The sequence below is a fragment of the Apteryx mantelli genome, chromosome 7 (assembly GCF_036417845.1).
Source record: "Apteryx mantelli isolate bAptMan1 chromosome 7, bAptMan1.hap1, whole genome shotgun sequence".
Taxonomy (NCBI): Eukaryota; Metazoa; Chordata; class Aves; order Apterygiformes; family Apterygidae; genus Apteryx; species Apteryx mantelli.
This window is the reverse complement of record NC_089984.1, coordinates 33531933-33559910: the sequence shown is the minus strand read 5'-3', so window position 1 is coordinate 33559910 and position 27978 is coordinate 33531933. Positions and strand designations below refer to the sequence as shown.

The following is a 27978-nucleotide window of genomic DNA, read 5'->3' as shown; positions in this document are numbered from 1 at the left end:
CACTCTGGGCATAGATGCATGGAACATGCTCTTTATTTCCCCTCCTCTGTACAGTGCAAATTGACAGTTTTATCATAGAAATAAAAAAAGAAGTATCAGCATTCACTCATTATAGCTCTTCCAGTTCATCCACATCATAGTTTTTTCTTCTCAAAGTGAGGAACAATTCCAGCGTCATCCTGCCGCAGACTGCTGCCTTCTTCGTTCATTTTCAGACTCTCTTCTGCAAGCTGGGATAGATACTTCTGCAATCACATCAAAAACAAAGCATCTGTACAAAAGCTGAAGAAACTCGACACAGGATGCTTACACCTCTTCAGAGCTCTTACACTCTCCCAACACCTCACAGGGGAAGAAAACACATAGAAGCCCTATTTTGGTGAAATTTCAAGCCAGGTAATATAGCTGTGTCAGACAAACTACTTTAACACACAGGGAGCCTAAGAAGTTCAGTGATTAACTCTGTGCCATAAGGCGAATTGGTGACAGAACCAGGAGGACAACGACCATGATTCCTCATCAGTCTGTGTAGCTAGACCTCACCTTTTCTCCTGGCAAACATAAACTGACTACTTACTACTCCCATAAACTATAGGGCAAGGACTAACACCATTAAGTCAGCTGAATTATGCTAGGATAAAACTGGTGTGACAGAGTAGATGGAGTTTCTGAGTCATAATTTAAAGCATATACATTACATTTTCAGACATATACCATGTTCATGAGAGCATTTTAAGGGAAGAATCAAACTCAGTAACAATTAACGCAATTTAGCAATCTGGCTCGAGCATTTACATATATTGTGCTGCTTTAAGATAAAGCATTTCAGAGCTCTAAATACCCAGGGTGATTTGAAAATACAGAAGTGGCCAGTGAGGCCTTGAACCTTCTGGCAGTATTCTTAGTTGGCAGAGATGCACACAAAATGGAAGATGAACTGATGTGTGCCTGAAAGTGGTGCACAAAGCGTTTATTCAAGGTCAACTGACGTAGGAACAGAATGGAAAGAAGCTTCTTCACCAGCACCTAGTTTTGAGAGACTCATGGGAAATACCCATACAATGATGTAGAGATGGTCTTATTAATGACTTATACCCATTGTTACAGACACACACCACATGCAAGAATAACTGACCTGAGTGTTATTAGGATCCTAAAACTCTCCTTTCGAACTGTTTAAGCATTCTGGTTTGTTTTGAAAAGGCCATTTCAAGTCACTGCAAAACACTGTCTAGTTGCAGGACTCCCCCAAGCGGAGTTTACTCTTTGACATCCATGGAGAAGAGGTGGAATGAGAAACAGGTGTAAAGAAACTAGGGACTTTCTGGGTGTGCTAGAACAGGTTGTCTCAGGTAAATACAAGTTTTGGAGGTAAGAGGTACATCTGAAAGGGACTCAGTAAAGGTTCAAGGTAGGCATACCTTTGACAAAACGATGACTACACCCCTGTTACTCTGAATAGAGAGATTTGGCTATGGAAATTACACAACTCTTAATCTTGATCCTAGAGTACAAAATTCCACATGGCTGAAGGCCAGAGTAAATGCTACTGTAGCATACAGAGATATAAAAACTGTAAAGGTTGGGAGGAGTGTTCCGTACTCCATGAACTGTAATAAATCACTAACACTTGTCATTGGATCAGATAAACCATGCTTTTTGTTTTTTAATAATTACCCACCAAATTAAGACTGAGGTTTTCAAAGATAATAAAGGGCTTAGCCACCACCTTTGGTGGATCTTAATGTCAGCTATCATGAGTAACACAATCACCAGTTTTGAAGTTCACAAACCAGAAATTCAGATTATAATAAAATGGCAGTAAAGGAAGAAATATTTTTCTTTTAAATACAAGTTTTTGATGAATACTGCAAAAAAACAGAGGAAAACAAAATAAAATGCTGCACTGATTTGCCCAATGGTAGCTTACACTAGATGAATCTGAAAGCTTTTTGTAGTAGTGGTGGGAGGGATGGCCAAATGGTGGGTTTTTTGGATATTGAAAATGCAGTGGATCTGTAAATACAAATACCACCTGGGAAATTATTTGTTATGCTGAAGAGGATGGAAAATTGCAAAAAGTCTACCAGGCTGGTGAAGAAACAGTTGAAGTTTTTTCCAGTGATTGTTATTCTTCAGGAGGCACCATACACAGATGAAGTTGACTGTTCTACTTCAAGACAAAATCCTCATCTTTATGGAAATGAGGCTTTTGGAAGAAATTTGGCAAATAAACTGTTCAGCTTGTGTAAAATTCCAAACACTGGTCTTATATTTTGGATATGGTTCCAAGGAGATCATGTGAAAGACAACATGTAGCAAATCAAACAGAAAGACGCATAGCCATGAGAGCACCTGGGACAATGTTGTTGTCACTGGGCAATGATATTTGTAATGTAGACATGACAACAGGAAGACACAGGCTGCAGTAGTACTCCCATAGGTTAAGATATGGTGAAAGTTAGATTCCATAGCTCTTAAATTGGTAGGTACACTCATTAAATTGCTTCATCATAGGAGAAGACTGAAGTTTCTTGCAGAGTGCATAAATGAGCCATACTACAACAAAAAGGGTTCTAGTAATGCAGAACAATTATTTTAAATTTGCTGTGTTTCCACTTGAATGGACAAATGTTGTATGGTTATTTATCAGACATTTAACTTCCTCAATTTAGTAAGATAAGAGCTACGGCTCCACAGAACAGAGTGTTTTCATTACCATCTTTGACAGATTTAATTTTAACTGGTCTTGCAGTCTTTGTGCTTTTATCTCAAGTCAGTTTTAGAAATCTACCACAGTGCTCATGGGAAATGTCTTAAAGGTGAGAAAAAAAATTTTCTTCATGCTGACTTTGTTTTAATTGGACATGTTTTCCATGACTTTGACAAAATAATTTAGAAAATGGAAAAAATGCCTCTTCTACAGTGCCAGTTGCCGGGGCAGGGGGTAGACGGGCAATCCTTCCCTAAGCACCATAAGTTTCTTTGGGACAGACTCACATGGGACATGTGGCCTGCACCAAGTGGTGCTACCTTTGTTGAATCCCTCTGGATTTTCTTGTATGAAACACAAAAAAGACATGCAAACTGGGCACCTGTTCTTCAGGCTTACACTTGGAAGATGCATTACTAGCAAACAGCTGCTCTGCAGGCAAAATCTTTAAAAGCCAGAGGCCTTTGTATGATTAGAGCCAAGTAACTTCAGGAAAGCCAAGAAGAAAATTCTCCCAGGGAAATGATTTGACTTCCTGTCACTTAAAGAAAACTATTCACAGAAAAGTTAATACCTATTAGTCAGCTAGGGAAGGATGGCTATTGCTTGAAGAGAAGCAGAGCTCCAGTGTTTACGATGCGCAGGGGGAAGGAGCAGAGAAAGAAGAGGCAACCTTGTTCTTTTATGCCTTTTGCTGAAAGTGTGCAAATGCCAAAGGCATTGCTAGCAAATGTGTCTTCTGCAGTGTCTGCACCACTGCACACAGGCAGAGACTCAACGAGATGAGGGGCAACGCTGCCTCTTCTGAGGAGTCCACCACACTGGGCAGTTAATGCTCATGCTGTCATGAACTGCAATGACTTATACTAGCAACTGGACATCTGAAAAGTGACCAAGGTAGGGTTTTTTGCTTTAACTGCAAGTGCCCGGGGTCTCTGTGTGCTATTATCAAATATAGTGGTATAGGTTTACTGAAACCATACAAGTAATTACACAAGAAATTACACTCATCTGCATATCCTAATAGAAATTATTCACTAGTGGTGCTCTGTGCTGTTCTGTAGAAGAGAGAGATTTCTGTGGGTCACAGGAAATGCCCTGGATACCTGTGCATCATGTAATATTGTGTGATGAAACATACTACAGAAATTCACATTAATGCAAAAATAAAACTAGCATCCTTATTAAAGAAGTGGCATGTTTAATGCTAATGAAATTAAGAAATAAGAAAGGCTGCTGGGCTCATTCCCAGCGACACCAACGTCTGGAACTCTCAAGAACAGAGAATTAAATGGTCTGAGTTGCACGCTGTGCTGGTGACAAGGACCAAATATAAATGAAATAAGAAAATGATCTCCTGGACCCATTTTATTTATGATTCATAAGTTGATTTCAAGGACCCAGGAGTGAGAGATTAGTGTGCTAATATTCACAACTACTGCAATGTCTTGCTTATGTATACTTAACTTCTTCTGAATTCTGTCCACACCATAAAAAGTAATTTTTTACAGCACTGTGGAACTTGAACGCAATCCACCCCAATAGCTAGTTGTCAGCTAGTTTCAAGACTGTTTTTACCTGAAGATTTTTGTAGTGAACAGTACTTCTGCAGTGACTTGTCTTTGCTGTCTCTTCATTTGTGTAGAAGAGTCCACAGAGCTTACAGTAAAACCCCGTTCTGGGCACCACAAATTCCACACCTATAGAGAGATTTTGAATTACATTAGGATGTCAGTTGAAACCCTTCCCCCAACAGTAAACTTGCTTTTAAAGAAAAAAGATGCTATTTAGTTAAGTGACATAGATTTGAAGACTGTGAATACTGAATTCTCTTCTTTGATTTACCTAATTTTGCAATACTGACCCGCAGTTTAAAATCATGTGCATTGCAAATACACCTCGCACATCTCCTTTCTCAGATAATATATATATTTTAAAATGTACCTTCTCTCACATAATATTGACTGGAAACTTCACTGTGTAACTTCAAGGGCTGGAATAGCTACAGTACTTATTAGTGGCAAATTCATGCTTAAGTTAGGCAAATTATCCTTAAAGATGTAGTTCTCCCAGGTGTTTCACTCATGACCAGTGTTCACACAGTATAACCAATACTTTTGGTTATACTAAAAAGTATAACCAACACTTTTATGACAAAGACTTTTGAATTACTAAGTATTGTTCATACCATATGTCTTAGACTTGTGTCACCGTAGGGATGTGCATGTGCCTGCCCTGCGGTCTCAAAAGTGTTAACAGCAGCCAAAGCAACTGGGGCTCCCCAGGGCTCCCCAGGCTGATTGATCCTGCTGCTTTGTTACTGCAGATATTCCCTGCATCAGGCTCAGGTCAGAGACAAAGTTCAGTCCAAGGGAGCTTATTTCACCTCATTACTGATATTAATGCTACCTTATGCCGTTTATCTGGAATGAAATTAATAATGATCTAGAATTGAGAGCCCGGTTCTTTCAACAGCCACTGCTCTTTTATACACACTGTCCCTTCATTCTCCTCACATGTGAGCTGAGAAATAAACACAGCAAGTAGCCTTAAAGTGACATCTTGTTGTAACTTCTAGGTATTGCAGTGGGCGGCATCTCCTGCGGATGGAGAGGGACCCTACCTAGGGGAATGCTGAGTTCTGTGAACACGTCCTCTTGTTCCCAGCCTGGCGGAGAATGGGTTCGCTTAGAGTCTACCTCCGGGTATTCAAGAGATCTCATTTCCAGGTACCTAGAATTTGCTTAACAAATGAACAAATGTATTGAATGAAAACAGTTTATTCATTTAAAGAGACATTCGTAAACTTCTTGGAAATACTTTCTGGGTGGAGCCATAAATTAAGTAAAATCTGGAAAAATGCTTTTCTATTCAAACAGGATGCCTACTCAGTGCAACTCACAACAGCAAGACTACACTGATGCACACACCCCTCTTTCTCCCAGTAGATCATTTTTCTGTTCCTAACTGCACGCTCATTATGTTTTTTTCTTTGCACATTTTAAACTCTCAGTGGATCTACAATATTATACAGGCCTCTGGCACAAGCATGGTCAGACCGCAGCTCTGCAGCCACATGTGGCTCAAACAGGGCCCTGTGGCAGGGCTGTGCTTTACGACCAGAGCCGGAGCTGCCCTAACACAGGGCTGCTGAGAAAGCGGGGAGCCAGCAGGACCTGCTGAGCGCAAATCACCAAAGTGCCTCAGGAGCTAGCTGCATATGCAGAGCAAACCTTCCTCTAGCAGGACCCCCAGGGACCGCTGCCATGGAGCACTCTGCTCCCATCCTCAGCTCCCTAAGGGATGGGTTCTGCTTTATGGCTCCTGGCCCCTCAAAGATTTTGCTTTGTGGCCAGCAGGGATGGGATGTTTGGTCACTGCTGATCAAAATTAACAGACAGGCAGGAGATTCAAGGTATGGAAAACAGTGAATTGATTTGCTGAGGAGGATAAAGCCAGTTAGAATGATGGACATTCTCCCTTCCCAATATGTGAATTTCTTTTATTAAAAAAAAAGAGAAAGTCGCTATCACAGAGCAACAGAATTACAAATAAACTGGTCTGATTCCCATTCTTCAGTTCTTACATCAAAGAACTGGTTTCCTTACCCTGACAAAATTCCTCTTGCATTGCAAATTTCACCTAGATGAGGGATATGTTTTCTCATAAAACAAATATATTTTTGCCCAAACCAAACCCTTCCTGCCTTTCAAGCCTGTAGTTCAAAGATCTGCAATTTCTGGCTATGAGAATGAAATTCTCTCCATTGTTTTAAATACGCCTAGTACATGATTTAAAAGAAAATAATATAAAATCCTGACTGGTTGGCTTTCAAGTTAACTTTAAGCCCATCGCAGGTTTCCAGCTCTGCAGAACAGATCCTGGAAAACCCGTGAGTGTCAGATGGGTGTTTGCAGGACACCCAGGGCCTTTGCTGCAACTTAAGTCCTGCCTAAGTTGATTTCTAGGCCTCCTGAACTGGCAGCTGCATTAGCAGAGAGCCTAGAGCCCGAAGACCCTGCCTTGCACCAAGGATCCCAGACATCAAGTCCAGGCAGAAGCCTGGGAAGCACAAGCTCCCCTGGAGTTTCCAGGTTCCCTTCCAAGAAGTTGGAAGCTTAGATGCTGAAAACGCCCAAGTCACTGTCTCTTGGGATACCCAACTCTCATGTCAGCTGACTGCCCGTGAAGTGGGCAGCCCAGGAGAGCCAGCTGGCCCAAAAGCCTGGAAACTTTGTGGTCCCCAGTCCCGAGGAATTCGCAAGGCAGTGTTATCTCCAAAGGTGCAAAGCTTGGCAAGCTGTCTTCAGGCCAGGCAGATGAGTTTTGAAAACCAAGTGAGTTTCAAACCTGTCCTGGTGGAAGAAGTTTGTTCAAAGTGAGACATTTACATTAAATGTTTCTGCATTTTCTGGTGGAAAAATGGCACACTCAGGAAATTTCCAGCAACTTCTGTTCACAAATTCTTCTCCATCACACAGGCTACAGTAACAACCAAAAAAGAGCATTCCTGGCAAACATGATATATGCTGTTTTCCACTTCCTTTCATTATGCCCAGTCCATTCACTTGTGTTTCATTTGAAGGAGTGACAGGGAACTGAAGTGAATTTTAGACACTCAAGACTTTTTTTCTGACAGCAAAAATACTAATAGGCAGCTATGATTACATTTATTGGCACTATCTCACAGCATGTCATATCAGTTATATTAAAGGCAGCATGCGGTAGATAACAGAAGATGATAGGGCAAGTCCTGACAAAAGGCATGTATTTGTGTGAAGAGGGACCAAGAAGTAACAATCTACAAATGATTTCCATGTTACTAACACTTCTGTACAGCACGTAAGAATACCCACCTTGACTAGGAGCCAGCCAGACATGAGAGAGACCTCTCTGCTGACCTTCAGAGACTGTCACTCATTTCATTGACAATTCAAAGTAAATTTAGCAGGGCACTGAAAGACTTCAGCTAAACTCATGTGAACCTTGAGTTGACAATTATAGCATCTTATGCCTTGAAGAAAGCTTGCAAGCTGCTTATCATGTTTCCTTTACACTATTCAGCTAAAAGCCTCTAATGATTTAGCTTGGCGAAAGGCAGTGGGGTTCTTTTATTGAGCTGCTCCAAGGACAAGTCTTGATTCTATTAGCAACATTTATTCTGGTTAGCAATAAATTTCAATCTACTGTCAGAGAAAACATGCAAAGCTCTCTGCAGGCTGAAAAGAAAAAAAACGATAGTTACCCTTGGCCTCTGAACTCTCTTGGCTTCCATGTCTTGTTTCTTCACCCGCGTTTTTAACAAGCATTTCCATGACTTCTCTACTCTCAGCTCCTTGTGATCCCATCTGTTTGTAATCATCTATAAATGTGTCAGGGAGCTGGAGAGTCTCTTCTTTCAACTGAACAGAAGGTATATGGTGATCTTCAGGCTCTAAATGAACGTCAGAGCTTTTATCAATTTTTCCTTTCTTCTGCTGGTGATCAGACTCCTTAGCAGGTTGGTCTTCTTGTGATTCCTCTGGCTTCTGCTCAGGGTCCAGTTTTAGACTTGATGCTTCAGTAACCGCATCATCATCCTCATCATCCTCATCATCCTGACAGCCACCGGAAGAAGCTACACTGCCCTTTGCTGATCTGAAGTTTGTTTCTAAAGCTTTATGGGCAAATTTGTCTTCACTCCTGGTTAAGTGGCTATGATCATTTTTCAGTTCTAACATGGTTGACATACAGGGACATGTTTCTGAGATGGCTTTATTTTTTTGATCAACGGGTACTATTTCTTCAAGCTCAGTTATATCAGGCTCCATAATTAGATCATCTTCTCCCACTTCATCTACTGTCACTAACTCCTCCATGTTAGCAGGATACCAGGTCTCACCTTCTATCTCACTTCCACTCTCCCAGTCTCTTTCCTGTCACGAAGATGTAAAAAAATTTGAGAAATCAGTGATTACAGATCATCATTGTTAAAAGTGGGCTTTGAACATCAGTAACCAGGGAAAATTTTGAACTGGCCATGCCTAACCCCTCTTCTATTCTAGATCCAAAGAACAACATGCCTTGGTGCTATGATTTTAAACCTTACAAGAACAAGCAATCTTTTAAAAATAATCATATAAGCTTCACTTTAGGGAGATCCTGTAACTGCCCTGGGGAAGAATGACTCTTCCGTCTCCCACTTCCTGCTTTCCTGTAAACAGCAGAACAAGGCACAACCTGTCACACTAGTCATACTCCGCTGTGTGACCCCAAGGAAATTATCCTCTCCCCTTTCTCTACCTCCATCCCAAGATGACCAGAAATAGGCACCACAACGAGAATATACTGAACCCCAATCTAGCCATTGTAGCTTTTACTTTGCTGGATTAGGTCCTTTAATTTCCTACAACGACTGAGAAAATGTGGCTACCTTCTGTAGTCATTTCCTTCCACCAGCAAGAGCCCTCTGCCAGGGACTGTGTTGGTAGAGGTTGGCCTAGACCTTGAGAAAAATCAGTTTTACAGTTATACTCAAAGGTTTATAATCTGAAATACCTCATACATGCAGTTATAGACTTAGGATTCTCAGACACTAATATTGGATTTCAGAAGAATTAGAATTATAAGGTATATATGACTTTCAATACACACTTGGTGCAACTTAGATTTCAAGTCCCAGAATCATCGTGTGCACATAATCTATTAATAATCTGTATTCCCCTTCTGTGTAGCCATTCCCACACTTCCCCTCCTAGAATCCTAAAACAGCACAAAAACTCTGGGAGTCGACACCATTCTTGCCAGGAGATCAGTTTTCTACAGCAACAGATATCAATAGCTTCCATATCTGACCATCAATCCATGACCCTAGAGATATGAAGCTGGAGGAATTCCAAGGACATTGCTGTACCCTACTGCGATGCTGCAGCAGGGGTGCTATAAAGACATCATCTAATTAAAAACAGAAACAATCAAAAGAGGCTACTATCTATAGTCTATTTAGGGCTGATATTCTGAAAAGTTTTCATTGTTAATCTCCTCTTTCTCTACTAAGTGACCATGTCTCCTACTTTTGGGCACAGTTTGCAAAGTTACACAGTTCATTTGGGCATACGTTACTTACAGTTGCCAGTGCCAAGGGCTATGCATGTGAAGCAATGTACATGGGCAAAGAGCAACTAAAAAAAGAGCTCTGGGAGTTCAGAAGAAGCTACTCCTTAAAGCAGAGGTCAAGATAAGGCAAGTTAATTTAGACAACCCTCTTCTGTAAACTGTCTACATGACTTTCTTTGGGGGTTTAATAATTCAATTAGGAAAATGTGCTACCAAATCTGGGTTTTCACTCACTTTATCGTGGAAGGTAAACCAACAATGTGCAACTAACCTTCTCTTTTCTTGTGTTTTCCAGAATCTCTCCAGATTCTTTTCCTTGTTTATTAGCTGAAGGCGAGCTCTTCTCTGGAACTTGCTCCTTTTTTCCAAGCTAAAATAAATACATTATATACACATATAGCAACACACAGTGGTGTTTCTATTATGTTTCTATTCTTCTATTATGTTTCTATTCTGGGTCTACAGAAGCAAAGTCACTCACACGGTCACATTCTTTATTTCTAAAGTTTATGCAAGTCAACTGGACTGTGGGAAAAGACCCAAGAATTGGATTCCATTAGCAAAGCTGCACAAATAAGAATTAAGAAAAAGAAATTGAAACAAAATTAGAGAGATGTAATTTATATCATAGAATTGGCTGGAAGACAGGTGGGGAAGAATGTGAATTCATTAAAATTTCCAGCCTCCTCTCTTCTGTTCTCTACCCACATCTGTTATGTTGGCTCAGACTTGGTTAGGAGAGCAGCACTGTTAAAACTCTGCAAAGACCTCAACTGTTTTGTTTATTAATGTTGGATCAGTCGAGAATGCAACTGCTTGCACAGTTCATACTTTGGAAGAACAAAAAATCACAGTATTACCTAACACTTGGTAAAAGAGGGATGGAGCAAAAGTGTGAGTTCAAGAGCAGCCAGCTCTATTACTCCCTATTAAATTGTTAGCAGTAGTCCCCAGAGAGGTGTGCCTTTAACAGTGCCAATTCAAAATGACTTGAAAAATATACAGAGGAGTGTGCGACACTGGTGATTCGGGAAGCTTGGTCTGACATTTCTGTACATAAGAGAGAAATATCCTCCCAAGGAGCCATCCATCACAGTGAAATACCAACCAAAAGAGAAAGATGACAAAAGCTGGTACGGACACACGTCTACGGCATGAGATAGTGTTGCTGCCTGTTACAGAGACTAGCTGAGTTACATGATCTAGAGATCTCTACCAAGCTTTCCCCTGCATGAGAAGAAAGAATGCAAGGTCAACTAAAGACAGCCCTGGCAACACAAAGTCGCAAGCGACAGATGGACCCCAGTCAGCATAGCAGCTCTGCAGCCTCTGGTGCCAGCGTCCCTGTGGGCGGATGGAGGGAGCGTATCCCCAGGAAGGCCTGGGGGAGGCAAGGTGGCCATAAGCCAGTAACAAGATCCCCGTAAGGTGGGGACATGAGCATGAGCTGTGCTGGGACTGAGTGAATGAGGCATCCCTGAACCATTCCCTCTCCACTCCTTCTCAGAGGACACTGTTACTTCACCAACTGGGAGTTTTATCCCAGACATCTCATAACTTTATGGGAAAGCTGATTCAATGCTTCTGCCAAGGGGTCTCTTCCACCACTCCCTTCACTCTGCTGTTGAGGGTAGGAACATACAATTACTAGATACCAGCTGCTCTGCTGAGCTGACGGAAAAAAAGTGTCACATTGGATTTAAAAGTTCATTCCCCATTTTGGCAGTATAACGACCAATTCCCTGTATTTTCCTACAAATATTTCCTATCCCTGTAAAGTACCACTAAATTCCCAGATAACTTGCTCCACATCACAGGCAGGGGAAAGGAGGTGACAGATGCAGAGAGAGCAGCTGGAGCGGGGAAACACACAGGCTTGGAAGAGAGAGCTGTGAGCCAACTTGTCCCTACATGTACAACCTGCATGCAAGCAGTAGATTTTCATTTGGTTTTGTTTTCAGTTGTCCGTCCCCATTTTCTTACTGGTTACCTGGAGGCTCGGTGCATGAAATGGAAAGATGACATCCAGGTACCCAAGATAGGAATGCCGTAAGAGATCTGCACAGATGGGCGCAAAGAGGTGGATGAGATGGCCTCACAAGGTCTCTTTTAGGAATATATTCCCTGATTACATAATGGTAAAACCTTGCATGTCCCCAGCACCACACCAATAACAACTGGTCTAAAATACTTCAGAAAATACACTATTTCATCATTTACCTTCTTTGTACGTACAGTTTGGGATCTCTATTTACCTCATTCTCAGGAGGCTTGGTTTCCTTCACGTCACTGCCTTCAGCAGCAGCATCTTCCTCTTGGTCTCTGTCAGCTTTCTTAACTTTATTCTTATCGCTGAGTTTTTGCCTGGAGCCCTCAGATGCTTTGCTGTGCTTCTGTTCAGCCGTCTCCTCCCTCGCAGCGTCCTCACTGTAAGAATGTCTCCGCTCCCTTAACTTTGCCTCTTCCTTTCTCTTAGATCTCCCAGGTAACTCCTGCAGCTGCCTTTGAAACTTGTCGGATTTTGACTTAGAGGTTTTTCTGTAATAGTCATCTTCCCTGCTCTTGTAGCCAGATAAAGGGTGAAGGGAGCCAGGAGAACCACTCCTTGAATATTTTTCCCTGTGCCCTCTGCTTCCCTCAATCCGTTCATCCAAATCAAACTTGTCCAGCTGTCGGGAATAATGTTTCCTCTCATGTACCCATGTGTCAGTCCTATCCCTCTTCTCGTCCCCATTTTCTCGCCATTCTCTGCTGTCTCTTTCCTCTTCCCTTCTCAAATACGGGGACTGATCCCATGACTCTCTGCCGTTCCCCCAGTCTGTCCTGCTGGTTCCCAGTGGGCTGTGGGGTGAACTGCAGGAGGTAAAGCTGGGAGTGTGGGATCTGGGCGACAGGGAGCGGCTTATGGGGCTGCGAGAGCGGGGCCTCTCCGTGCCGTACCTGTTGGAGAGGGAGAAGGCAGCTGTGACTCTGTCTGACCCACTGTGATCCACACTGAGTCCTTGTACGCTGGGAACACACCGGGAACTACACTGATACGTGTGCACCTGAGACCATCGGGGACAACCCCTTTAACACCCCAGGCCTTTCGCATACATGCACTGCACAGCCGCAGGCATAGTGAGCAGGAGAAAAGGCAGTGCCATGCTCATATCCACAGAGCTTAACCAAATCCCCACAGATATATATTCATTCATTCCTAAAAACCTCTCATAGGGGTTTAGCATTAAAAGCTTGTAATATGTGAGTAGCCTTACAACGACAGCCTGCTCAACCATCTAGAGCGTCTCTGAGGCAAAAGTGACACAGGTCACCTGTTTAAAAGGAGACGTTGTAAGATTGTGATTTCTCTCCATTTCTGCTGGAAGGTCCGGAAACTACTAATGGAAGCCAGTCTGATCAGAAATACACCCAAATACATTTTAATCTGAACTGTCTCTCTAGGTCTTCCAGCACCCCTAGCCTTTACGTTTCTCATTCAAGGGGGAGGAGAGGGGAATAGCTTGATTTGTGTGTTCTTCAAATGCCAAGTGAATTTTCTGAATAATAATAATCATCATCGGTAGCAGTAACTGGTAAAGAGCAGTGAGTAAAATATTTAATTTGTTTTCATAACATGCACAGTTTCAATCTCATCTTATTACCTAGGTCCTGCACCTACTATTGTACCCACTTGTATCTTTTCAGTGATTGAAAATGAAATCCAAAATAAAGAAAATGAGATGGAGAGGGAAGCACACAGACAAGGCTTATTCTTATTCTACTTTCAGGCTACAGACTTATGCGAGTCCCAATCCCAAACCATGCAGAAACTTTCTGCATTGCCCAGACTTGCGGCCCCCTGTCCGGAGAGCAGGGAATACCCCAGGTCAAGCCAGCAGGCAGGGCTGCCACTGCCGAGAGTTACCTGTCTGCTTCCCGGAGCAGGTCCCTCTCCCTCTGCGAATGGATGTCCTGGATGATAGCAGCCACGTTCTTACCTGGTTTCTAAGCAAGACAAAGGCACTGTTTAGCATGCTGCACTACTCTCCAAGCTATTTTAGGTGATGCATCCTGTAAGAAACAGCATTCATGCATCATTTCATTATACTACCATTGAGAAATGTTTGGATTCGGTGTTCTTGTTACAGTCTTTTCTACAACTGGTATCTCAATAAAATAATCAAAGCAGTAAAATGGTACAAATGGAAAAATTGCTCTGTTACACTGTAGCACTGTCTCCATATATTTCTATAATAGAAGAAAGGCTTCTATAATAGGCTGTGAAAACTAGCTTGTACATCTCTGTTAGGCATTCACTACAGTATGTTTTCTAGGAATTGGATGCAAGAGGAAATGAATCAGACCATCATTCTAATACCTGAATAAAATAGATATATCAGCCTCTCTCTGCCCCTAGGAATGAACTGCCTTCACCTCATTTCAGGGTTTAGCTCATTCTGGAGTATGGCACTAAAAGAGTATGTATAGACACAGAAGCTTCAGAAAAACAAGGTGCAAGAAAGATGCGCACAGGAAATGTTGATTACTTTAGACTGAAGATCATTTACAAAAGATGCACTACTCCAGACCGGAGTGCATGCAATTCATCAGGCACTTGGAGTATACGCAGCTGAGCAACATTATCATGCAAGAACTCAGAGCAGGCTGTAGCAGTAAATAGTTCATGCATGTTCCCTCTTTCATGTTGCTGTCCTTTAAAAAAAAAAAAAGAAAAAAGAAAGAAAAACAGCTTTTGCTAAGGCAGAGAAAAATAATTCCATGACCTGAAAAACTGTCACTGGAACTGCTGAAAATCTTCCTGAAGTATAGCCAAACTGTTGCACTCGGCTAGGCAATTCCTGTTCAGCCCCTACGCTAAGATGTACAGTCTCCACTACCTTACCCCTGAATGCCTCACAATACCACAATAAGAAAGACTGTCCCAGTTCATGGACTTCTGGCAACTCCTTTAAGTCTCCTTAAACTCTTATATGCATACAGGAGAGACAGAGATTTTTTCCAAAGGTGAAAGCAGATCATCTGAGTTATTTATTTTTCCTCAAAGCTCATGAAAGGGCTCTTAACCTCTTAACTTGGAGCACTACAGAGTTATTTTATAAAATAACCTTATGCTGTGTTGGGTAAGATAATATGAAGCCTTTCAGCTCTGCATCACCAGTTCCAGTCCAGGTCTTCATAAGAAACGTTATTTCCATAGCATTATATATGACAGTACATAAGCTCCCATAAATAAGCTCTCAAGAGCACTGATTTTTGGAGATCACTCAGGTGTTCACATCACAAGTGTCACACTCCCTACAGAACGTCCAAAGACCAAATATTCCTCTGCCCTGAATCTCTGTAAAACGTCTCGCTTTTCAGGTAGTTCAGTTACTTCTTGCTCAGTCACAGGAAAAACAAAACCCAAATACTCAGTGTGGTGCTTAGCGCTGCCTCCTCTGCCAGGCATGGAGATTGCATTAACAGCTCGAGCACGCAAGCAGTGGAAAGCACTGCACCAGGCTTGATGCCTGCCTAGAAGGATGGGACCCTCTTACTTTTGCTGAGCTATAGCACTTCGCACTTGGCTGTGTTTTAGACCTTTGCTAGACAAGCAATTGGGGGAGCCTGCTCAGAAGGAGGCTTGGAAGGGAATTTGAAGTAATGGTATGAGAAAACCAGAGAAAATGGGATCTCTTCAAATGGTTAAAATGCAGAACAACAGCAAGCAGCTAAGTATATAAGATCATTAACATACATTGATTAATTTATCTTTCTTCATTTCTTTTTCCAAAATATCAAAGCATTAATTAGAAATCAGTGTTCAGCAAAGATTTTTAGATGTATTCTTATGGACATGCCATGGTAACTCAGGAATCTGCTCTTACCTTCAGCTGCAATTCCTTGTATCTTTTAGACATCCTAATAAGTAATTTGTCATCATTTATCATAGCAGGTTTTTCTTTGTAGTACTGCACCATGGCTTGTGCTGCTTCACTGTAAGCCATTTCCAGAAAGGCCTAGCACAAAAGGGGAGAGCTTTAAAATCTACTACATATTAAAACTACAGAGTATAAGAGAGAAAAGGCAGCTCAATAATTTTCATTTGGATTCTTCTTATGTAAAATTTGCTGGTAGTACAGAACTGGGTAGCTTTTAAGTCCTGGAACTAAAATAATAACACATGATCCTCTGCTCACCCTCCTTTTAACTAAAAATAATGGTTTCAGCCCAACTATGAAAGCTGATATGCAACTTAAAAGCACAGATTGAAGAAGCCAGTTCAGTTAAAATCTAAATGACTGGAATCTAATCTTTCTTGATAGATGAAAACATCACCTTTTCCCAGCTTCGCCACTGGTCCTTGCGCTCGTGGCGAGCTGCTGCCAGGGTGCAGAGCTGCCACGCTGCAGCACGCGCTGCTCCCGAGGCTGCCGGCCGCAGAACCACCCAGTATTCAGAAAAAAGCAGAATACCAGGACGTGAGGAGCCAGAGCAACAAAAGCCAAAAAGAATAAAAAATCTGAATGCTGTTAACCAGCACTTTTATTTACAGGAAAATTGTGTTTGATGTGACTTTGGTTCAACTGACCGACGAAAACTCACAGCTGTGTGTTGACTGCATTTGGAAACGTGCTGGGATCTCACACATCTCCCACTGGAGTGAATTCCACATCCATCCGTTCTGCCTGCTGCGAGTATGTGAGAGAAGATTTGCCCACTGCCACCGCTAGTAGGCTTAACCTCCTGGGGTCTAAAACCACCTTGAAGGTTGAGCTCTGCCACAACCTGGTGCAGATTAAAGGGGTGAGCGGGCAGCAGCCTCCTCCAGCACCGTGCTCCAGGTCGCGCAGCGCAGCCCTGCCTTGGGGGCTCTGCTGCTCGCCCCTGCTTGCACCACTGCCCGACCTGCCTTTGCTGGAGCAACAGTTCAGCCTCGGGAGGGCAGCTGAATCAGAACAGGGTGTAAGTGACTCTTCCCTGCCTCGTGCAGCTCTACAACGATGGGTGAGAAAGCAAGAAATACTCCAAAACAGAACCACAGAAGTTTGAAAATAACCCTAACAAGTCACTGGGAGAAGGCGGCAGAGTTATTCATATTTTTCAAATTAAAAGAAAAAAAAAAGTATATTTTTACAACATTTCTCTTCTTAATTCAGAGATTTTTTTTAAGCATGCCTAGCAGGACAGTGGGCATGTTTATGCCATCATGTCTTTCAGAGAACAGCTTTTTTATAACTTCAAGAGCAGGCTTCATATACTTACGTTTCTGTTACAAAGAGCTCTTCCCCACAGATTTATATGTCAGTACCAGTGGCCCCAAAGGTGCCGTACCTGGTTAGTAGACTTCATGAGGATATAGTTGGTGACTTTCCCAAATGGAAGTCCCAGATTAATGACATCGTTCTCTGTGCAGCTTCCCTCGGGCAGGTTGCAGATGTGAACCACTCGACCCAGTGTAGATTTCCTCTGGGGAAACTGAAAAAAAAAACAAAATACATTTTTATCTTAGATATTCCAGCTACTCAGTAAGACCTTGCATTTCTGCAAAAAATGAAATGTTCTGTTCTGCTCTGTGTACTTGTTATTAAGGACAAATATCCTTCTTTAAAATCTTATAGTTTAACATCCTAGTTTAAACACATCCATTCCACATTTCCATTTGTATCTTTAACTGAAGCACAGCTCGCAATGGAGTCTCCCTGCCAGGACATGACAAAGTCCAGACAGGATTTCTAGGAGAGAGGCTCTAGTTCCAACAGGTTTAATGATATTTCCACAAAAGGTAACTACAGGGGTATTCAGGGTACCAGGGGCTGAATTCAAGTCCTTCTGCTGTTCTCTACCTAAATATATTTCCTTTTCTTTGTTTTGTTACACTTGTTAAGAGATGGTATGTTAAGCACATATAGGATTGGAAAGATTTAGCTGCTGTTCTGACAAATACTCAGCAGTGCATTAAATCAGATCACTGGAAGATGTTACCACCTCCCCAAAATTTGCAATGACTTAAATTAAAATGCTGTGCTGTAAAACTGCAATAATTCATGCTTAGGAAGCGGTCAGACACTCATACTACAGGAAGGGATGAGCTGTACCAGGCAAAAAAACCTTGTCAGCTGATTGAAGTTAAACTGGCTCCATTCATTAATTACAGCTGTAAATGACAGCCAGGAAAGGAATAGCCACCTTCCATAGCTGCACTCGGTAACTGAAAGGAGCTGTTACGTGTTGGGTACTGAGCGTAATTTTTAACAAGTTTATAAGTTAACTTTCCCTGCAATCAGTTTCTACAGGGTCTTGCTAGTGCACTTGGGCAGCTACTACAAAGATAATCTGTTGAACAAATTATTTGATGCATAACATGGAAATGCACCTCATACAGTTTGCCATATTATTTCCCCCCTACAATTTTTTTTTTTTTTTTTTTTTTTTTTACCATTTCTTGCTTTCTTGCTATTCAAACTCTTTATCCCTTTCTTGATCTTTGCATGAATCTTTTCTACAGGTAATAAGAAAATTGAGAGTCCCATCCCTGCGCTGCCAGTGGCCCTCCACGCCTGAGTGAAGGCTTGTAGCACTCTAATTGCCTTTTGTGGAGGGATAGAGTTATTTGCAAACAGATGGCATGTAGCAAGCTCTTCCAGAAATCTGAATACTTTGTTTATGATACCTGCAGGGTCAAGTACAATCTCCCACTGCTCAGTTAAATGGCAGCAGCTTAGCTGAAAGTGAATACTACCGTGCAAAGGTGTGATAAATTATAAACCACCTGGGTTGTGGGGTGAATAACAGCTGGTAAACTCAGTCTTAACACCTCTAATATAGCTCCCTGTCTCCCCAATGAGCTTCTGAAGAAAAAAGGGATTTACATAGCCCAGAAAAACCAAAAGCTATTAGTTCTTCTCTCTCTCATAGTAGGGCAGATCATTCAGAAGGAGGACTTCTGCAGGCAGCTTAAATGACAAATAGCGACAGATTCTAAGGAGAAATGATACTGGTGTTAGCAGTAATTTCATTTGCTGCTGGCTTGACAGACATGATGAAAAGGAGCCTTCCTCCGCAGCCGCCGCCGCCACTGCACCTCTGACCTCGGAGGCGGCTGCTCGGCTCTGCGCCCCCCCACGCTCCTGCCTTCTGCGCCAGGCGGGCGCGAAAGCCCCCGCAAACACCCCGTCGCAGCAAAGCAGCGGGGAGCAGAACTGACCCGATTAAACAAATCTGGGTGACATTTCTGTCAATGTTGCCTGGGGCAAACTGCAGCGACACGAGGTCACGAGCCAGCCCAGGTTTCCGGCATGTCGGAGACCACGGCAAGATACACACAAAAGCAACGAGGTGAAAATGTGAACCGCTGGATTACGGCTGCTGTTCCACAGACACGCTAACGTGAGCCCTGGACGTCTCCAGCACTAACTGTAGATTTCCAAAATATGCTGAGCTTCATTTTAACCCTAACGCCTTCGTACTTGCATTATGTGCATGAGGAGTTCTTATTCTTGTGATTTCTGTTCTTTTATAATCCCTCTGCTTCCTCAGTGTAAGAACCACTTTTAATGTTCGCTTCAGTCTGGCACTTTTTGCTCGCTGGGGTAGCAATTCAAGCACGCACTAGAAGGGACGCACCACTGGGGACCTGGGTCGAATGCTGGGGGGACTTATAAACTGAGAACACGAAGGCTGTGCACCGAAGCAAACCAAAGTGGCAGCAGATGACATAAATAACACGCTAAAAAAAAGAAAAGAAAAAAGAAAAAGCTAGTCCAACATAATGAATCACCCTTAACTGAACTGGGAGCCCCAAGCGAGTAACGGTTAGCGAGCTGCAGCCGCTGCCTCTGCCGTTATTGCTACCTGGGAGAAGGATCCCAGCGTGGGGGAGGCAGAAAACAATTGCTACAAGGTAAATAACTGGAGAGACGACGGGTTGCTCCCTGGGAGCAGTACTCTGAAAAAGTAAAAACTAACCCAAATCTTAATTTCAAGCTGAAGCTGACCCCCCTGGGTCAAAAAGTCCCACAAAATGAGGAATAAAGCTCTATGGGTAAACACACAGCAATCTATCCCCCTTTTCAGCATGGAAAAAAATCCACAACGAAGTTCTTATATGACCCAAACCAAAAGCATAAAAGAGCTGCAGGTAAATTTAAATAATAACCCTAATGTTTAGATTATTGTCTAAAAGGAAGCCTAAAACTGATATATTTTTAATTCAAGCAAGCAGAAAGTGGTTTCTACAAGGATGTAAACAGGGAGGTCAATCAGCTTAGATACTCACTCTTACCCCTGATGGAAGAGAAGAAAATGTAGGACCTGGCTGGCCAAAGGATCTTGCTGACGTAGTGATAAAAGATGAGCCGACATTTGGTGGATAATCTAAATAATGGATTACACACATTTCATGAAAATCTTGACTCGTATTAGCTGCATTAATGTGCTCAGTAGGAAATGCTCCATTTATATAAGATCTCATTTTCTAGTTTTGGTACTAAATTATACACTGCTTTGTTGTTTGAAAGAAAGATAAATTCACACTTTAAAGGCACAATCTTGCCTTTTAGTCTCTCCGTGCACATCTTCTATTAATTGTTTACCTTGAAAGCTTTTATCATATTTTATTTAATAAATATGTCCACTTTTCCCCCAAAGACTGACTTTCCTTTTAATTAAAAAAAGTATTTTTAGTTATTGCACACACAACCATTCACCTTCAATACTAGATGGGTTGAAAACTGATGCATTATTTGGAGATAAATGCAATGTTCCATCTCCTGAACTTAATACGCACCGGATACCAGTGCTGAAAAAGAAAAAGAAGAACTTTAGGAACATGCATTATGTGCCATAAATATCAGAAACTTAATTATTAGACAGTAAATTCCTGGTGTAAAGCCAATGAAATAAGGGATGCTCCATTAGAAATTCAGTTGGAAGATTGCCTCTAAAATAATACTTACTTATCTGAAAAAGCCATACATTTTTGGATGTGAAGACTTCCCTTAGTGTGCTGATCCCAGTCCTACGTTGAAACAAAGAGATGATGAGCACAGGAAAAAACCCTGAGACAAATTTACAAGCGACTGCTTCTCCATGCAGCTTACCTTATTCTAAAAAGCATACTGACATGTTGAAGATCAAACTGAAAGGTACTGGAGCCAAGTACGCTTTCACCCAGTACATTTACAAATACGTTATTTGTAGGTTAAACTGTCAGTTACTTTACAAAAGGAGATCTTCTCTCTATTGGCTGTTAAACCAATGTTTATTTCTATTAAATCAGTTAATTTATGCTAGCTGAAGAGCTCATCCTGCAAGGCACTGAGCATCCTCAGCTCCTTTAATGTCCATAGAAAGGGTGCTCAGCACGCAGGATATCCCCTATTCATTTCGATTGATAAGGAAAGCTTAGGAAATTAGGAAGTAAAGGAAATGCATTTAGCTTTTCTTTTTTTTCTTTTTTTTTTTTTTTTTTACATTTCTATGAACCAAATGAGTCAGTGTATCAAACACCAACAAACAGAGCAACCGAGCCTCACCGTGACGTTCCTCCCACTTTTAAAGGCCTAATGACAAGAGAGGCCAGCCTGCCCCAAGCAGGGCTATCTCACACCGCTGCAGCAGTCACCACGACAGACAATTTTGCAAGCAGCCGCTCAAAGAGCAAAAGGGAAACACGCAAGAGCCAAATACATTCAAACACCCCACAGCTAGAAGGTGTGCGCACAGCCCAGCTAATAAATATCCGGTTCCAATAGAAGATATTGGATTTTAAGCATCAGGCACTATTCCATTTGCTGGCCTTCTCCCTTCCTATACACAGGCTTTTATAACACACTTCTGTCAGGCCACCATCAGCACGAAAACACATGCCTGTGCCATGAGGTACCGGTCCTGCGGTGCAATATAAAAAGTGTGATATAAGTCGTGTTCAGCCGGGCTCCCCGGGAGGGCAGAGCCACCCCAGAGCCCACGACAGCAGCGGGGCTCGAAGGGCCACCGGCTCTCTCCAGACCCGACCTACGACGGGATCCTACGCACAGGCTCTCCAGACGATCAGGAAGTTTCTTCTCAAGCGTAAGCTTGAATTTGGAGCTCCTGCGATGGCGTGAACATGGCCACAAAAAGCAGAAGGGGCCAGCGATGGGGAAGAATCGGGATCACGGTTTGTGCTACACGTCCTCAGCAGCTTCTGGCTTCCCTGGCAAGTTACTGGGGACCCCTGAATCCTGCATTTTTCTCAGGGCTGCTCCTCCTGCTTCCGCAGGAGGACATCCCAGCAGAGTCGTTTTATCAAAACGTGCTATTTTGTTGAAGCAAACCGTTTCCGCGAGGCTTTTATTAGGAAGGCTTTGGGATTAGGAACACAAGGGCAAAGGGGGAACCAGCTGACGCCGCAGATGTGCAGTCGCAGCGCTGGCTTGAGAAGCGCGGGATCGAGTCCAGGCTCCTCCCTGCCTGACTCGGAGCGATCAGAGCTGAGTAACGACTCGAGCCCGGATCTCGCATTTCTCACGCCAGGACCAAAACCTCTCAGCCACGGACTGCCACACACACACCTGGGTAACGCCCCTTCCAAGCCCATTAACCGAATCGCTTTTCAGGTCACGCTTCTGAGCCCGGGAAAATCACTCACCTTCGGGTCAAAGGTTTTTTTGTCGCATATGGCGCAGACGTGCGGGAAGTGAAGCGGGGCTACGCCGTGGAAGTCGTTCAGCTCGTGAGGCTGGAGCGACCGCGGGGGCAAAGCGGGTGCGTCGCTGCCCAGCTCCTCGCTCCGCCTCATGCGAGGGCTGCCGAAACTCTGTTTACCGCTGTTGAGCCTGTTAAAAGCGGGGGGAGCGACGGCACCGAACTTTGTGTCAGGCGTCGGCTCCTCGGGGTTGTACAGCTCGTTTCTTATTTCGTACTGCTGACTTGTTGATGGCCACACGCTGTCGCCGGGCACGAGGTCAGGCTTGTTTTGGCTGGCGAAATTAGGGATATTTTCCCACTGGTTGTTTGTACCGGGGCCTGGATCTCCCTTCTGATGGGAGTTGGCGTGCAGTTCGCTGGGGAAAGCCAGCGCCGCCGCGTGCTGGCCCTTCGCGCCCGCGCCGTAGACGTCCTCCTGGAAGCCGGGCTGGCCGTCGCGCTCGGGCTGGCTCGAAGGGCCGAACTGACCCTCGTAGCGGACGCCGGCGGAGGAGGCGGCGGGATGCGGCCCGCCGGCCAGGAAGCCGTGCTGGCTGGACTGATCCGCGTCCGCAGCGTACGCCTGAGGGGCAGGGACGTTTTGCTTGCCGTACTCATAAAACCCGCCCGCCGCGGAGGAACGGCCAGCCTTGCTCAGGCCCACGACCGCGGCCTGCTGGCGGGGAGCGGCAGCCATCACGCCCCCGAAGGGGCTCACGACGAGAGCGCTCGGGGTTTGGGCCGGGGCGCTCCCGACGGGCCCCAGGCTCCCCCCTCCTGGCGCTGCCAGCGCCGGACCCTGCGCGGGGAAAGCCAGCCCGCCGGACGGGAACCTGGCGTTAGCGATGCCAGGCCCCTGCGGCGGTCCCGCGGCGTGCCCCTGAGGGGCGTTCATCACGGAAGGGTGCCTGAGCTGGTTAAAGAGCGGCTGAGACATAGCCACTTTGGAGAGGACCTGGTTGAGAACGGTGGCAGCCGCTGGGTTGCTGGTCACCGCTGTCTGGGCCAGCTTTAGCCTGTGCAGCGTAAGCTGAGCCTGGAGCTGGGCGAGCTGAAGACTTGCAGGGGAAGGAAGCAGCGGGTTCGGGGTGCTGACAGAGAACGGCGTCTTCTCCAGGAGCTTGGCAGCGCTGGAACGGATCGGGACAGGGGTTAGCTAAATCAACCTAAATTTTAACTGTGGTTGCTTCTTCCTAAAGCGTGGCATGGGATAAACAGCCACTTTTGGAGATCTAGCTTACCTAAACCCAGGAAAAGCAAGATGGTGATTAAAAGCAGAGCCTTAACCCATCCTCTTTGCTTAAGCATCCGCTGCCGTATCTTTGACTTATTTGTCTTCCTATAACAATTTGATTTAAAAGGATCTCTTGAAGTCCCCATTTCATCCTTCCCCACCCCTTGAGAGCTCTGGATTGGCCTTCAGCTCATTTAAAATATCTGTAGGATTCAGGCCTAAAACGCAGAACGACAGGGGCAACACAAGCCCTCCCAGACCACCCCCACATCTAAGGTTTTTGCTCTGTTTCTGACTTATGCAGCCTTTGATCTCCCTGCTGAGACGCCTGATTTTGTGAGGTTACCATCATGTCCACTAAGAACAAGGGTCACCCTTTTCCCACAGAAGAAAGAAACACAAAATGGGACTATAAAGCCAACCCAATAAGTACTTCACACCTTACATATTTAGGAGGCTACGATACCATCACACTCGTAATTATTTTAACTGTTTACAATTCTCATTTAATTAATGCTCACAGCAGCCCATTCTGTAAAAAAGTAAACAGCCTCCCTATTATGTGGAGGGCAATACAGAGGAGGAAAAAAAGCAAACGATTTGGCAGAAGCTAGAGCAAAAACTAATGTTAGAAGCACGAAGAAAAATATTTGTATCAGAGACTTGTTCAGCTATTTCAGAAGCTATTTCAGAAACAGAAATGGCAGCAACTAGAATGATGAACAAACCATCTTGAAAAGTTTTCACAGTTCAGCTGGGACGTAAGACAAAATTTCTACAGGGTCAGCTGGACAAAATCAAGGTCTTTCTAGAAACCAGAGGTGCATTGAGTGTTCTTCTTTAAGGCTCTTAAATGGGACGAATATATAAGGACTGCAATGCCTGCTTCAATTCCTGAACCAGGAAAATAGGAGACGACGGTTTCCGGCATACAGTGGTTCCCAGCTTTGGGAAGAGCCCCTGGGAATAGCAGGGATATCTCCCCAGTTCACCCCCCCCCAAAAAAAAAAGAAAAGAAAAAGCTGCCTGTGGACCTATAACAGAAGAAAAGATCATCCCAAATGGGTAAAGTCTAGCAAAGTTATAAGCGAGTGAAATCTTATAATGGAAAACGTTAGGCAACCGCCGCTCCAGGCAGCTGCAGCCACCCTGCCCGCGCTGGCGGCGCTGCACCCTCGGAGGCCCCCTCCGGGGCTCACGCAGCCCCCCCTGCGCATCCCACCGGCCGTCTTCACGCCCCACCGGAGAAACGTCAGCCGTGGCTTTCGCCGTCGCCAGCAGCCTCTGCTAACAGGCGGCACAGCTACTCAACACGTTACAAACGGCCGCTTGTCGTTAAAATGAGAGCAAGAGTACTGCTGAATAACAGGGATGTGGTCCAAAGCTCAATTAATTTGTCCTGTAAAAACGTATTAAGTTTCAATTTAGGCCTTTCCGAGCAGCAGGAGCTGGGCATCAACGGCCATGCCACACTCCCTGTTAATAATTGGCCAATTTGCTAAACTGCACGGGTGAAGTTGCAGTTAGTGATAAATGTCTTGTCAGCATGCTACACTGGAAAACCACAAATTAGAGAAACATCTGCTTAACTCCCAAGTATGACTAAGAGAAAATGAATGGGTTTCATATTTAACGTTTAACTTCCACTAGCAACTGCACGGCGCATCTGTCTCCAGAAATACAAAATGCCGTTTGGACAACCGCATGCCCATGCCCCGACGGGGGTCCCCGCCAGCCCCCGAGCCGAGACCAGCGCGCTGCCGCGCTGAGGACCCCCGCGCTTCCCGCACCGTCTCCCTCGCGCACCCAGAAGGGTTTGCGCTCGCAAGCGCCCCCTTGGCTTGTTTATTTATTTAGCACTTGGGCTACCCCAGCGGGCACCTCTGCACGGCCGGCAAGGACAGGATGCTCCTTCCCTCCTAAAAAAACCAGCAACAGCCCGGGTGGCTCATGTGCCGTTTCCATGAGGAATTGCACCAACCACACACATTTTTGCACGGCTCCGGGAGCGAACGGTTGAAGAAATACATCCAAGATCGCGACGCTCAAAAGGAAAAGGCAAGCACTGGCAGAGCTCTATCGCCATAAATCAGTGGAGCCCATCTGCTCCCCCTGTAATCCTTATTATGCTTTTAGCATCCAAGCACAGCGAGCAACACGCAGCGTCCAAAGTAAAGCATCTAGACTGCCGGATTATTGGAGTAATCCTTCTACGAGAGTGATGAAAAGGCTGAACACAGAACATGTCTATTAGAGCAGACAAATAACCTGGAGCCTGAGTTTCAATGGACAAAATTAAGGATTTTAAAGTGTTGCCTGGCACCTTCTGAAATCAAGAAATAAAAAAACAACTAAGAAAGATATGATCTTAGCTGCTACTAGTTATTCAGGAAGTTTTTATATACACAAATATTTGAAATGCTGTATAGAGTATGAGTTTGAATACATCAAAAAAACAGACTAATTCAAAGCTGTGCAGATTTTGTGGTTTTGCTTCCTGCATGAAGCTTGCATGGCTTCCAAGATTTTGCATTCCCTCCCCCACATATTACACATTTGGCTTCACATTTAACTACATCTTCCCGTCCAAATCTTTGAAAGATAAATCTTTTAATATTTTTCATTCTGAAAAGTTTCAAAATGCACACTTTTTTTCCAAGATATCTCTATTACACTGCCCATTTTTTAATTAAAATGGCCAAGGCTTTTGAGATACTTCAGTATTCTAAAGGTATGACTACTCTGCATTAGCATACTATTCCTATTAGATTTATGACACTGTATTTGTTTGCATGCTGGTTTTCATCCATTCAAACCTTTTCTAAATCAGTTTATCTAACACAGTTAGAAAACTTTGAATTTTTATTTCAGGACTCTTGAACACATCAAAGAGAACCATTTTCTAATTATCCAAGCACAAACTCGGTCATATTCTGTTATGCAGAAGTGTGAACAGCCCTTCCCTGTAACACATATTTATTCAAAACACATGGGGCTGCGTTCTCTAAACTCATTCAGAACAATTGCTGCGGTACTAAAAGAGCAAATCAAAAATGTAAAAATATATCAATTGTTATACAGATGAAGCTAGTAAGATACCAGGGGTAAACCTAGCCTTCAAATAAAAATGCACTATTTTACTCCAGTAGGGTTAACTGTTTGTATGTAAGGACAGAATTTGGCCTCTTGAATTAAGGGAGCTGCAAAGCTGCATTTCAAACACTGGTGTAAGTAAAGACACAAAATTCAGCAATCTCAACAACATATGTCTTTGTTAGAATAGACTAATTATTGGAACGATATTTTAAGTTGCGCTGTTTTGCTGATCCCAGTAAGAATATAGGCTTTAAAATCCATTTTTGCTTGTTGAATAAAATCAGCACTTAGGTCAATAAAGATTGTTCATTGGTTACAAAATGAACGTAGGAACCCTTTCCTATACTGCTAGACTGTATCCGGCTGATACTAAAATCAGTATTCTCTTTCTCTGCGGCTCCACAAAAAATATTTTCTTTGGGTGTAGTGAAATGACTTTCTGGGTCAGAAAAGCTTGGAAAGTCTGCTGAAAGGAGGAAAATATACCTTTATATTTTATATAATTATATAAATTATAACCTTTATAATTTAAGCTCTGAAATCATCTGCAGCAGAACTTTTTCTTTGCTGAGTTCTGACTAGAATAGATTTAAAAAAAAATAAGATCATGTCTCACAGTAAATTCAGCTAATGATGGGGAGCACTAAAAATCTTAAGCTACTTAATACATTTATAAACTAGAAGTAAAACCCTTCTTTTCCCAAATAATGTTTTTTAAAGTCCTCCATTATACTACTGAGGGAGTGAAACAAAACCCCAGCCAATGTACACATGTACTTTGCCAAGAGAGTTTTGCATATGCTTGGTAATGATAAACTCTATTATCTGGACAATCATCCAACCTGAGAGTCAGCAGGAAGATGAAATGTAAAATGTTACCACAAAGCTGCTAAGCGCGAGGTTGACCAAGCTGATGAAAGAGTGAAGTGCTTGACTCCTACCGAGAGTCCTTTCTGCTCCTTCGAGACTTCCAGCCAAACTGCTCTCTGCCGTTGTTTATACGCGGAGACGCCAGGCGATTGCCACTGGTAAAGGGACAAGGGGAAGAGGCGAACACAGCAGCTCCGTGTCGGGTCGTGGCTGTGATCACACAAATAAAATCAGAAGTGATCTCAGGAGGATGGTTGGAGCAGCTCCTGGGGCCGGATGAAGCAGAACTCGGCCATTCCTGACGTATTTGCGTCAT

The 27978-nt window shown here is 43.6% G+C and overlaps 1 protein-coding gene across 1 annotated transcript; it reads right to left on the bottom strand.

Moving 5' to 3' along the window:
* Nucleotides 1-45: 45 nt before the first annotated feature.
* RBM20 (RNA binding motif protein 20) lies at nucleotides 46-27978 on the bottom strand. Its single transcript, XM_067299613.1, has 15 exons — nucleotides 27734-27978; nucleotides 22425-23592; nucleotides 20749-20810; nucleotides 20500-20591; nucleotides 20076-20167; nucleotides 17126-17269; nucleotides 15679-15810; nucleotides 13716-13795; nucleotides 13466-13468; nucleotides 12064-12748; nucleotides 10080-10178; nucleotides 7959-8628; nucleotides 5337-5456; nucleotides 4292-4413; nucleotides 46-245 (listed from the first exon to the last, which is right to left on the bottom strand). The coding sequence occupies exons 1-15, from the start codon at nucleotides 27976-27978 to the stop codon at nucleotides 135-137; spliced, it is 3825 nt and encodes a 1274-aa protein (XP_067155714.1). The 3' UTR covers nucleotides 46-134.